We start from the raw sequence: 13,449 nt of genomic DNA, 5'->3' as shown, positions 1-13,449 counted from the left end.
ACCATGGCAGGCTAGTCTATTAAATACACACCTCCACACAGTACACAATTTGACGGGCAACACACATCTAACCCCAATACATTAACCCCAAGGCACGGCACACTTGGATTCACACCACACAACTACGGTACTAAATTCGAATGCTGGCACACATCAAACTTTAGCAGGTTTAAGGCACACACGAGACATGCAAAATCCCCACTACAGTACTGGAGCTAAACATGCGTACCCATCAAACCCCATACCTTTCCCACAAGGGTATTGCACACCATAAACCATGCAAAATAGTACACACAATAGGCTAGGGCTATAACATGACATTGGTTTCCCCGCGACTCTCCCCGCCCGCACACATGGCCATAAAACACACGCTCACACACACACACACACACACACTCGATATCGTTTTAAAACTTAGCTGTCCCGTGGAGCAACGAGACCCTCCCCCGGGGTCTGGGTATGACGCTGAGAAGCGAGTGGAGGCTCTGGTGGTGAATGGGAGGCCAGAATACTCCTGGCTGGGAAGTCGCACCGTTGAGTCCACACTCCTACAATTCCCGGCCCTACTCACCTCGCACCCCAATAACTGTCTTCACCGTCGGCAGCCCTAACCGGCTACGAACGGCCCCCGCCCCCCAACCTCGAGTGTAGCTCAGCGTGAGGCACACGCTAGCTTCCACTCCTAGCAGCCCGGCCCTCTCTCACGCTGCCCGCTGTCTATCTTCGCCGCCGGTAGCCCTAAGCGACTACGAACGGCAACCACCCCCCAACAGCGAGTGCGACTCGACGTGGAAAGCGTTCTGCTCCTTCCCAGCACACTTGCCGTCTCCTTCCCACTTCTATTTCTCTCCTTTCCACTCCCAAACGCCACCATCACCTCTAATGATCCACAGCGCGTCCCCAATTAGCCCACAGGTGCACGACATTAAGTCACCCACTGCTATCCCTGCTCCCTCCCCGCTCCACAACCAATCACCCCACCCATAAGCACAACATAAACAATCATTACACTCCCCCCACCCATCAGGTAGACTCGCCCCGAGTCGAAATCACATTTCATAGTCCATAGACCATACAGGAGGCCTTCTCAGTCGCCCTGGGCATGAGTCCCGGGGTAGCGATGCCCCTTGTTGCGCCTCCCCGGCTCTGGCTGAGTGGCTCATTGTCTCTGCCTGCATAGGTCTAGCGCGTAATGGCTCCTGACCACCTCGGTGCTCCCTGGCTGGTGCAGGCCAGCTTGGCCTGCGGGATTTCGGTGTGGCACCACAGTGTCCTGGCACACCGTTTTCTCCCGCCAAATGTGTAACTGGGGGCACCCCAGCCCCAGCTCCCAACACCTCAGGGGTCTGTTGCCGGGTCACCTCAGACCGAATGCCCGTGGCCCCTCGCATGGCTGCAGGGGTCTGCGGATGGGCCTCCCTGGGCCGAACACCCCCTGGCATGGCTGCAGAGGTCTGCAGCTCGTCCACGCTGGGCCGCACACCCCCTGGCGTGGCGGCAGGAGTCGGTGGCTGGGTCCCCTCAGGTCCGGCACCCTCTGGCCTGGCTACAGAGGTCTGCGGCTGGTCCCCCTCAGGCCGGATACCCTCTGGCGTGGCTGCAGAGGCATGCGGCTGGGTCCCCTCAGGCCGGATACCCTCTGGCGTGGCTGCAGAGGCATGTGGCTGGGTCCCCTCAGGCCGGATACCCTCTGGCGTGGCTGCAGAGGCATGTGGCTGGGTCCCCTCAGGCCTGCTACCCGTGGCCCCTCGGGTGTCTGCATCACTGTGGTTAGAAGCTTCTGGGGCAGAAGAAAGACAGGGTTTGAGTCTATTGAAATGAACAACCATTTCTGCCCCCCTTCCACGGGCATCACCCGATACAACACTTCTGTTATCCTCTCCAGGACCTTAAATGGCCCCACAAATCTTCGTTGCAATTTTGGGCAAAGTCCCCTTTTCTTAGCTTTACCCCGAACCCATACCAATTCCCCAGCTGAATAGTACTGGAAGTGGGCTCTGAAATCATAAGCCTCCTTCTGTCTCCCGGAGGCTCTAGACTGATGACCTTTAACCGCCTCTACCACCGTAGACAATGTCTGCAGTAATCTGGCCACATATTCAGAAGCAGAAGAAAATTGTGCCCCATCCCCCAGATTAAGCATTACATCCACAGGTAGGACAATCTCCTGCCCGAAGACAACTTTGTACGGTGTGAAACCAGTACTGGAGTGAACGCTGCTCCTGTATGCCATCATCACATAAGGTAACAGTAGGTCCCAATTGGTTTGGTTATCATCTACAAAAAGGGACAGCATAGATGCCAGTGTTCTGTTAAACCTTTCGATCATTCCATCTGATTGAGGGTGATACGCTGATGTTCGGGTCTTATGAATATTGAGCAGCTCGCATACCTCCTTAAATAGCCTTGATTCAAAATTACGACCCTGGTCCGTATGTATTACCCTTGGTGTTCCAAACCGGCACACCCACTGTTCCACCAACAATTTGGCCACCGTTTCAGCTTCCTGGTTAGGCAAGGGAAAGGCCTCAGTCCATTTTGAAAAGTAATCACCTATAACTACAATGTATTTGCTGTTCCTGGAGGTTTCAGGGAGAGGCCCCAAGATATCTAATGCCACTCTTTCATATGGCCTTGAGGCTACCACAGATTGGAGGGGTGCCCGCCATTGTTTCCCAACAGCTTTGCGGGATCCACAATCCACACACTCACGACACCATTGCTTCACATCCCCAAACCAACCCAACCAATAGAAGCGATCTTTTACTTTGGCCTGCAACTTCTCTATACCCAAATGACCACCCGTAGCATCATTGTGTAGCTGCTTTAAGATTTTTGACGCCATTGCAGCGGGGACCACCACCTGTACCTGGTTTGCAGCATCAGAGTTGGGTGGAGGGACTCTCACCAACCGGGAGCCCTGCATTCTTAATTGAGACCACACCAGCGCATACTTTTGCAGTTCGTCTGGAGGCTGCAAACCACCATCCCCCCCAGTCTTGAGAGAAATGATCGCCTGGAGCTCACCATCTGCTCTCTGAGCCAGAGTCAATTCATCCCCCTCCCCTCCCAACATTACCTTGGCGGGCACACTTTGTACAGCAGCTATGACTGACACTCCCTGGGTCAAGGAGGATGGTTCAGGGTCCTGGGGTGGGGACAAGTATGCAGGCAGTCTCGAAAGGGGGTCCGCGTTACTGTGATTTCGTCCTGGGCGATGCACAATTTTATATTGAAAGCTAGCCAACTGCTCCACCCATCTGGCTAACTGCCCCTCCAGCCCTTGAAAATTATGCAACCACCTCAGGGAGGCATGATCTGTACGCAGGATAAACTCCTTACCCAACAAATAATGCTTAAAATGTTTTATAAAAGTAACCATCGCCAACAGCTCCTTTTTAGTGGTGGCATACTTTCTTTCTGGCTTAGACAATGCTCTGCTAGCATAGGCTATCACATGTTCACCTTCACCCCCCTCCTGTGACAACACCGCCCCAATTCCTGCATCACTTGCGTCAGTGTCCAAGATGAATGTTTTGGAGGGGTCAGGGTACCCTAGGATAGGGGCTGACATTAAGCTACGTTTCAAGTGCTCAAAGGCTGCCTGACATGCCTCCGTCCACTTGAAACGCCTGCCTTTTTCTGTGAGCTGGTGAAGGGGGCGAGCAATTTCAGCAAACCCCCGCACGAATCTTCGATAATAGGATGCCAAGCCTACAAAACTCCTGACCTCGGTCTGCGTTTTTGGCACTGGCCACTGGCGTACAGCCTCCACCTTAGCAGGATCAGCTTTAACCCCTTCTGAGGAAATGATGTGGCCCAAATACTGCACCTCTGTGGCAAACAAATTACATTTTGCAGGTTTGACTTTGAGATTGGCTTGGCGTAATTTTGTCAACACTTCATCAAGACGGCCTAAATGTTCCTGGAACGTGCGCCCAAATGTAATAATATCGTCCAAATAAACGAGGCAAGTGGTCCACTGAAGATCTGCTAGCACCAGATCCATCAGTCGTTGAAACGTACTAGGGCTGTTACAAAGACCAAAACTGAGGACATTAAATTCAAACAGCCCCTGACGAGTAATAAAAGCAGTTTTATGTTTATCCCTAGGGTCCAGCTCTACTTGCCAGTAGCCACTGGCTAAATCAAGAGTAGAGAACCAACAGGCTTTATTTAAACTGTCAAGGGCATCGTCAATCCGGGGCAACGGATACGCATCTTTTCTGGTGACATCATTTAATTTGCGATAATCAACACAAAATCTGAGGCCACCATCACGTTTGCGCACCAAAACTACAGGCGCAGCCCAGGGACTGTAGGACGGCTGGATGATGTCATTTTCTAGCATGAGTTTTAAATGGTCAGACACTTCCTGTTGTAAATGAAGTGGGACACGGCGGGGTGGTAATTTTATGGGCATCGCATCTCCTGTGTCAATCTGATGTAAGGTTAAGTGGGTCCTCCCCAGATCGCCCTCACCTTCACTGAACACGGACACATTTTTCTCCAACAAAGCACGAATGGATGAGAGTTCGGATGGAGAAAAATTCTTATCCCCCAACCCAAACTGCGCCATAAGCGAATCGACAGTCCATTGTTGGCTTGAGCCATCCTCCTCATCTAACGGCTCCGCCCCACACCCCACCTCAATATCCGTATGTAAAGTGCCCAACCTCATGCCCTCCTGCAAGGTAAGCGTATCCTCGGTCACATTAATTACTCGAATTGGTAGTGTTCCCTTATTCACTCTACAAACAACCCGAGCAATCATTACATCACACTGGTTGGATAAAGTGTCTACAGGTTCCAACATACCCTCACGACCGGGCCCCAGCAGGTTATCCACTTTGCCTGCAATGATCACCTCACTACGGGGGGGAATTACAGTGTCTTCCGGGACAGTCACAGGGCGGGGCTTATCCATTTCTGCTGGAACAATTAGGGGAAACATTTTACCCATTATGCGACATTCATTCTTTCCAAAATCTACCATGACTCCATGTTTATTTAGAAAATCGAATCCCAAAAGAATATCTTGTGAGGGCACGTCAGCTACTAGAAATTCTGTGATCAACGCCAATGAGTCAAACTGGCAGATAGTTTGCCACTTTCCCAAAATTCCCATAAGCCCACCATTGGCAGCAGAAACCTCCCCATGATGCCCAGTCAGTTCGGATCCCCCCTTAGTGATGTCAAGCCATATTTGTTTTGGTATTACTGACAGAGTAGCTCCACTATCGATCAAAAGAAGAGACTCGGACCCACCTATTTTGGCCTCAATGTATCCTGAGCCACCCTGGTAACTTGAAGAGGCCGCATAAGCACCAACTCTCATGGGGGCAGGCAGTGGGCCTATGGTACCTGCCCCCTGTAGTTTCCCTGCAAGTATGGACAGTCACGTTTAATATGTCGGGTACACCCACATTCCCAACAACCATCCCCAGCCTCTCTGGCTTTATTCGCAGGCCCTGGCACAGGAGCACCACTTCGAGGGTTCTGCCCAGGCACCCTAAAAAGCTGGCCAGCTGATGTAGTATTCCGCATAGACTGTTGCATGTTACCCACTGTGGTGCTAAGGGACTTCACTTCTTGCCTCAACTCCTCCACCATCCCCAACACCATTGTCATTGGTTCATCACTTTTTGGTTTATTCTCTACTCCCCTTACTTTGGCATCAACCGTCAGGTGGGTTTGTTCCAAATTTTTAAGCAGCTCAATTTCAGCAGCCAAATCAATGGCATCTTCTAAGGTCTTAGGCTTGGCTCGTCGCAGTGTAATACGAAAATCACCAGTTGCAAAGTGTGTGAGAAATTGGTCTCTAGCTAACATATCACGAGTGGAATTGTCAGCAGCGGGGTAAGCTTTTAAGGCAAGGCGGCGAAGGGCATTTCCAAATTCACGAGCAGTTTCATTATGCATACGACGGCGATCAGTAAAAGCAGCCCGACTCCAGTCTGTACTGTCACAGGGCTCAAAACATCTAGCCATAGCTGCTTTTAACAAGCCATAATTTCCTTTTGCGTCACCAGACAGGCCACTATAAATATCCCTAGCGCGACCTGAGAGTAAAAGGGACATGAATTTTAATTTTAAGTCGTCATCCCAACCATTAACCTCTGCAGCCAAGTCAAATTGTTCGGACCAATCAGACCACTCACGGCCAACACCAGTGAAGGTCTCGGGCATAAACACTGGTCGTGCAGTAGCATTAGGCCGCCCCACAGCGCCCGACCCGGCAGGTCTAACCTCATTAGGCCTATCCTCCGTCACCGACATATTTACCACACTCACTAGGTTTTATGAAAAAAAAAGAAACACTTCCGTAAGGGAAGTATCCCACCGCTGCCACCAGTGTAATAAACCTTGAGTGTGAGTCGGAGAACAGAGTACTAGGCAGACAACAATTTGGAGAGGAAAAACAGCAATTTTATTTATTACAAAAATTCATTTAAAAGGGCCTGTGACGAAGCGGGGTCAGAGCCCGCGGGCGAATCAACACATGGAACAGCGGCTGTACACACCACTACAAAGTCCCACACGGCCAAACCATGGCAGGCTAGTCTATTAAATACACACCTCCACACAGTACACAATTTGACGGGCAACACACATCTAACCCCAATACATTAACCCCAAGGCACGGCACACTTGGATTCACACCACACAACTACGGTACTAAATTCGAATGCTGGCACACATCAAACTTTAGCAGGTTTAAGGCACACACGAGACATGCAAAATCCCCACTACAGTACTGGAGCTAAACATGCGTACCCATCAAACCCCATACCTTTCCCACAAGGGTATTGCACACCATAAACCATGCAAAATAGTACACACAATAGGCTAGGGCTATAACATGACATTGGTTTCCCCGCGACTCTCCCCGCCCGCACACATGGCCATAAAACACACGCTCACACACACACACACACACACACTCGATATCGTTTTAAAACTTAGCTGTCCCGTGGAGCAACGAGACCCTCCCCCGGGGTCTGGGTATGACGCTGAGAAGCGAGTGGAGGCTCTGGTGGTGAATGGGAGGCCAGAATACTCCTGGCTGGGAAGTCGCACCGTTGAGTCCACACTCCTACAATTCCCGGCCCTACTCACCTCGCACCCCAATAACTGTCTTCACCGTCGGCAGCCCTAACCGGCTACGAACGGCCCCCGCCCCCCAACCTCGAGTGTAGCTCAGCGTGAGGCACACGCTAGCTTCCACTCCTAGCAGCCCGGCCCTCTCTCACGCTGCCCGCTGTCTATCTTCGCCGCCGGTAGCCCTAAGCGACTACGAACGGCAACCACCCCCCAACAGCGAGTGCGACTCGACGTGGAAAGCGTTCTGCTCCTTCCCAGCACACTTACCGTCTCCTTCCCACTTCTATTTCTCTCCTTTCCACTTCTAAACGCCACCATCACCTCTAATGATCCACAGCGCGTCCCCAATTAGCCCACAGGTGCACGACATTAAGTCACCCACTGCTATCCCTGCTCCCTCCCCGCTCCACAACCAATCACCCCACCCATAAGCACAACATAAACAATCATTACAATATCTATGTGTTATTATCGTAGGCCTAATGTATTGCCTCCTGAGATCCTAAAATGTGTCCTTGAACCGTTGATTGTACAACAATATTGGGGTTTTGGTATATTTTGCTTATAAAGCCTTCTTTAGAAAAGAGAAGAAATTGTGTAATCAGTAGGCCTAGTCTGCAATACAAAATGTCTAACAGGTCGTTTTTCACGTGATAATAAGGTTGTGATCAAATACACTGCAGAAGATGCATGTTGTTCAATGACTGCAAAGGCAAATAAATGAAGAATTCGAAACACGTGTTGACTAATCTTGATTTAGTGTTTTTGTACTCCTCCTGCAACTACAAGTTGTGATGTCACACCTTTTTACTGCGGCTTGTCTGGAACAACCCGCCTAACAAGGTGGTATCCTGCCGACTCAACTGCTGGCTTCGTGAACCAGGGTCATTGTTTAATTTGTAGGGCAGGGAAGGGAAGCCGTAGGTAAAACACACACACACGAATGCAAGCGGTGATCTAGGAGTTCCTGGTGCTCGTGTGGTTCCCTTTTCTTCTCTTCGAGCGGTTCCTGCTTGGATTCGGATATCGTCCGTCAGTTGGGTCGCAACTTTTTCCGAGTCTGAACGTAAGTAGCTTATGTGCGACCACGGCGTCTGGAATAATGTGTTCATTGATCTCAAGAAACATCTGTTTACTGGGTGGTAACAGTTGCAGACATTATCGCTGCAATAGCCACAACGCCACAAAGTGATTTACAGGCCGAATGATACATTGTTTCATTTCATCCTTTGTGTGTAACAAGGGCGGTAGGTTGGACTTCAAACAAGGTTTAACTTTTTGACGTAGCCTACTGCTCATAAGTTGGTTGCCCAGAGTTGGCAGGCCATTGACTTCAGAAAGTTTCCCCGTGTCTTCTTTAAAAAAAAAAAAAAAAAAAAATATATATATATATATATATATATATATATATATATATATATATATATATTATTTTTTTTCGCCGTGTCGTGTCAGATGCATGCTCATCTTCTTGTGTTGATTCACGCGACTTTGTTTTCAGGAAGTCAGAAATGTGACCCCATACGTGTGAGACCCAAAGACAAAGACATACTAACAACAATATAGGCCTACACGAGCGTGTAAACTATCAATTTTGATGCTTGGCTGTAATCTAGTATTTTTTTTGACGCTAAATGTCTTATCTACTTCGAACAGCAGTCGTAGACTGTTGAAATGTAACGCCTCCTAGAATAATAACTGTAGCGTTATAGTATTATATGAAACGCTTTCTATTAGATTATGGGTCGTGCAAAACATGTTGCCTATGTGATATATTAATGTGAAACATGTCAAACCGCAGGACACAACTCAGGCAAAATACATCCCACAATGCCAAGCACTGTGCCCTTCCCAGGTATGTATTGTTGACCTAGCCTACTAATTTGTTGTGATTGATAAATTTTGAGTAGCTCAATACACCATGATTTCAGTGTAGAGTTGGGGCTTGTGAGCTATTTCTCTCCCCCCCCGCCCCAGTATTGGACTTTTATAACATCACAATCACCTGTTGCATGCCTTCAGTTTGGCCCCAACAACAGGTGATGCCATCACCACTCCAGTCTAGTCTTAAATGTCAAAAGACTGTAGGCCTATTATGCCTACACAAGTCGCGTCAATGGTTAAGTTATTAAGCCTTTTCAAGGTGTTCGTCTACTTGTCCAATCAAGATTATTCAGCTTTATGTATCTACTACCATTCATTATCTTCTTAGTGTCTCAGAATGTTGCACACTCTGAGTGGGTGAGGAAAGAATTGTTTCCCAAAGTGTTACAATGATATGCCATTATATTTCACCAGCAACCTCTGAGGCACCCATTTATACCACATCTGTGGCATCTACTTACACAAAAGCGTCTGTGGTACCGACAACATTACCTCCAGATGAGACGGATTCTGCCATTATTGCCGGTAACTGATATTCTATTTAGTGTGTTTGTGCGTGTGTCTGTGTGCATGCACGTGTGTGTGAATTTAGGTAAGTGCTTGTGGCCTTGTTGGTCATACAGATTACCTTTTCATCAGGTGAAAAGGAGGAATAGCCAATTTAAGTCAGTGGGATGCCTTGAATCACATCTTATTTTAAATCTAGTTTTACTTTCTAACACATTTTCACACATGGTATCTTCAGTTTATCAGCACATTACCATAAAGTTTTCTTATCTGATTGACTTCTCAGTTCATATTAAAGAGCAAAAAGGAGAAGAAACACCAGGTGGCAGTGTTCTACGGCATAATGAGGCTGTCATTGGACAACATTTTGGTGTTTAATCTTTTGAAACCCTGGCCTATTAAAAGGGGTCAGTTAAGGTTGCGTGTGATGTGTGAACTTGTACACAAACTGCTGTCTATATCTGGGATTATTCAGCAAAGCCTCCACCCACCTCCTGCCAGGGGTCACGTGTGTTTGAGCGAATGATGTGTAAATGCTGTGAATGTTGTTTGTCTTGGCAAATGAACACTGAGCATTTCTCAACCTTCTCGCTTGGCATGCAGTTGTGGTGGTTCTGGTGCTGCTGACGCTGGGTGCTGCGGTCTTCTTGTTCTACCGATACCTATGCCACAACAAGGGGGCCTACAGGACGACGGGCGAGCCGGCACCTGGAGAAGACCTGGACCAGGTCTACAACGACACTGTGGCACCCATCAAGAAGGAGTACTTCATCTGATGGGAGGCTCACTCCGCTATGAACTGGTTATCTGACCTAGCTGGCCCACAAAGGGGGGCAGGAAGCTGACAGGAAAGGGTGGGATGTACTATGCTATGTGTGGTGGAATCCGGCCCAGATTATGAAGAGGTGGGAGGAATTTTGCCTGAGTTGGTCAGTGAAGGCACATTGAATTATAGAAGGTGCCATTGTTTGTAAGTTTGGCCTGTTAATGTTGTGTTGCTGGTCTTTTTTTTTCGGTGCTTTTTATACAAGGGCTTACTGAGTTTTGCGTTATTATGAGGAATAATGGATTTGTAGTGAAGAAAGGAAAAACCTATAATTGTGTAGGTGACTTGATTGCTTACTTTTTTGCACTCCTCTTTTGCAGTATCCTTCATTTGTTTGTATCAAAACAAATGATGTTCCAACATTATATGGTGTTTTAATTAAGAAACTTTTTTGGTCACCTAGACATCTGAGAAGGAACAATTAGACCAGGTTTCTTTTTATGTTAATGAAGCAAAGCTGTGTGGTTAAGCTTGTAAATCACTATTTATTTTACAGTTTTTTTTCCCCCTGTTGTATATTGTAAGGACAATCGCTTTACGGTCAGTGTTTTCTCTTCTGGCTTCACTAATTTTGCACATGCCTCCAATCAAAAGAATGAGGGATATTTTGTTGGCCGTAATGTATCAATAATGGGGATAGAGGGGCAGTCCAAGAACGGTTGCAAACTAGGCTAAGTTAACCCGAAGCTAGTCACTCTACAATCTACCAGCAGGTTTTATAACTTTCCCCTCTCTCTAGGTCAACTAAGCCAGGGTTATCGCTTAACCATGTTCTTGGACAACCCCCCCCCCCACTTTATGGATTTGGATATGTAGGATGCCTGAGTTACTGACATAGGAAATAGGAAATGTGAATCTTTGAACCATTTTATTTTTTGTCATTTATGTATGTTCATGTGAATTTGTCAATGTTTTATACTGCAGATGTGACCACACATGACAGTACTGTAAATATGTTCACATGAAGCATGATTGTACTGTTGTTTTTTTTAAAGATGCTTCTCATTTGTTAAAACTGCCACCACCACCACCTGGATATGAGGGATTTGCCGTTTAAGCCAACAAATTACAAAACAGCTGGAGCTTCATTTTCCAAAATAGCATTTATTCTAAATTGCAATTGTATTTTAGTATAAAAGAGTTAAGTGCACCACAGTTCCAACGTAGATATCGCTTCATCTTTCCAAAACCAGACATTGAGTTTTTCATGTGCCCACTGGTCACTAAGTCGTACATGGATCATTCAAGGGAAAGAAAGATACTTTTAAAAAAACTCAAATACCTGAACGAAAAAAATCCATCAGTCATAAAATAACAACCAGAATTCAATTAGGCCGTTTTGCAGCAAGTCAAGTGAAGTTTGCCACAAATCCAATCTAATTCAATTCTAGACTGACCATTCTCCCATTTATTCCTGGTTGGCATACACTAGGCTACCTAATACACATTGAACAATGGCTGAGGCTACACCAGAGTAATTGTTATTTTACAACTGCTTGTGAAATGCATCGGCAACATCAGATTATCTGACACGCTTGCAAATCATCTGCAGTACAGGAAAATGAAACAACGACGATGACACACCATACATTAAATATCTGGTGAAGTTGAAGTTATAGTCCTGAAAGTTGCGCCCCCAGACACCATACAATTTACGGGTTGCATGTTTGTGATGGTTTATATTGTGTCAGGTATAGAATAGGAAACATTACTAATTGTGTAAAGCTCAAGTGCGAACTCTAATGTTTTGAAAGTGGTTTTTTTTTTCACTTTTTTTCCAGGCCTCAAGATGTGATCCGTTTCCAGTTTGGGGCTAGAACTTTCAAAACTATTTAGTCGGATACCCAGTGATAAAACACTGTCCAATTATAAAGATCATTGAAAATTTGGTTAACAATAAGAACATGGTCATGATACATGGTCATCTAAATCACAAAATGATGCTTTTTGTGAAATTGTGGCAACTCTCCTACACCCATGTTTCTAACATAAACTACAAGATTTATGAAGCCTAAACAAACACTGGGCAACCATGTTGCCACTTAGTATTTACATCTACAAGCCAGTGTTACTCAAATCTGCATGTAGTGTAGATGTCATCTAGACAAAATGTGTGAATTGCAGTGGTATCAATCGTAGCTTCAGAAAGTAAAGACCACACGTTCCATCAAGCCATTTTGACAAATGTTTATAACGAGCACACATCATCTGATGAGTGCATCGTTTAATTAAGTTCATTAGCGTGATCCACTCTGTTTCTGAAGCAGGGATAGACACCTCTGATTATTCGCTACTAACTAGGATACGCTACTGCCACATGCTGTGAAGTAATGGAAACCAGTAAACTAAGTCACATGAAGTGCCTTCTGTTTGAAGAAACATGTGCTGCACAAATAAAACCCTAAAATAAAAGTAAAATAAAACAGAAATAAAAGTCGTCTTGGAGCAAGCAGGCACTGGCTACATTTTTGGGAAGCTCAGTACTGCGAATTGCTGCAATCTATGGAACAATGATACCTTGTCATAAATGTATTACAATACTCTTCAAGCTTTTCAATTTCTGTTGATCTTGAACCTCTTCTGTATCATTTGAAACACTGTTACTTTTGGTTGGCAATCAACTGCTTAACACACATTCAAGATTACAGGTGTGCATGGACTCAGATTTCACATAAGCTGCGATTATTGTCTGTATCCGGCGGTCAACGCTTCAACGAGGATACAGTGTCATGTTGTAGGACCGTAACTCTAGATGGCCAGTTGACTACAGGGGATTAGTCTGGGAATGACTCCTATGCCAGTGACGTTCAGTTGCATGCAGGGAAAATTTTGATTTTAAAAGGAATGGTGGAAGTGTCTGGTTTGCCTACGAGCCATGTAAAGTCTTTATTCATTCCGAATGTAGATGTGCTCCAGAAATATTCTGGCTGCAGAATGCTGTTCCACACAATTAAATGGAATATTCAGTAGTTAGTTTTTAACTGAATACTGGCAATATTGTTTGCAGTTACATGCACAGAGTATTCCAGTTTCAGTCAGTCAATGACACCTATGTTCAGATGGTACAGTGTAACACCAACAATTTCGAGTCATTCAGTGAAAAAGTTGACAATTAGCCAGGTACAGTA

General features: G+C 46.4%; 1 protein-coding gene and 1 long non-coding RNA gene across 3 annotated transcripts; one reads left to right on the top strand and one right to left on the bottom strand.

Moving 5' to 3' along the window:
* Positions 1 to 838: 838 nt before the first annotated feature.
* On the bottom strand, positions 839 to 5,440 carry LOC134456284 (basic salivary proline-rich protein 2-like). Of its 2 annotated transcripts, none has more exons than XM_063207661.1 (2): positions 4,819 to 5,440; positions 839 to 1,780 (listed from the first exon to the last, which is right to left on the bottom strand). In XM_063207661.1, the coding sequence occupies exons 1-2, from the start codon at positions 5,336 to 5,338 to the stop codon at positions 1,050 to 1,052; spliced, it is 1,251 nt and encodes a 416-aa protein (XP_063063731.1). In that variant the 5' UTR covers positions 5,339 to 5,440; the 3' UTR covers positions 839 to 1,049. The 2 variants fall into 2 exon arrangements, with proteins under 2 accessions (XP_063063731.1, XP_063063732.1); XM_063207662.1 differs by having other exon boundaries at positions 839 to 1,777.
* A 2,123-nt stretch (positions 5,441 to 7,563) lies between these two features.
* On the top strand, positions 7,564 to 11,288 carry LOC134457199 (uncharacterized). Its single transcript, XR_010036417.1, has 4 exons — positions 7,564 to 8,170; positions 8,906 to 8,959; positions 9,403 to 9,513; positions 10,099 to 11,288. It is a non-coding gene; the product is annotated as an uncharacterized LOC134457199 (long non-coding RNA).
* The last annotated feature ends 2,161 nt before the right edge of the window (positions 11,289 to 13,449 follow it).

The sequence above is a fragment of the Engraulis encrasicolus genome, chromosome 10 (genome assembly GCF_034702125.1).
Source record: "Engraulis encrasicolus isolate BLACKSEA-1 chromosome 10, IST_EnEncr_1.0, whole genome shotgun sequence".
Classification (NCBI taxonomy): domain Eukaryota; kingdom Metazoa; phylum Chordata; class Actinopteri; order Clupeiformes; family Engraulidae; genus Engraulis; species Engraulis encrasicolus.
This window is presented reverse-complemented; position numbering and strand designations above follow the sequence as displayed.

Excerpts from the sequence above, each read along its gene's own strand:
- LOC134456284 (XM_063207661.1), bottom strand. The coding sequence starts at position 5,338 with ATGAGAGTTGGTGCTTATGCGGCCTCTTCAAGTTACCAGGGTGGCTCA. Across the intron at positions 1,781-4,818 it reads GCTGGGGCCCGGTCGTGAGG|AAGCTTCTAACCACAGTGAT; the intron begins GTATGTTGGAAC and ends CTTCTGCCCCAG.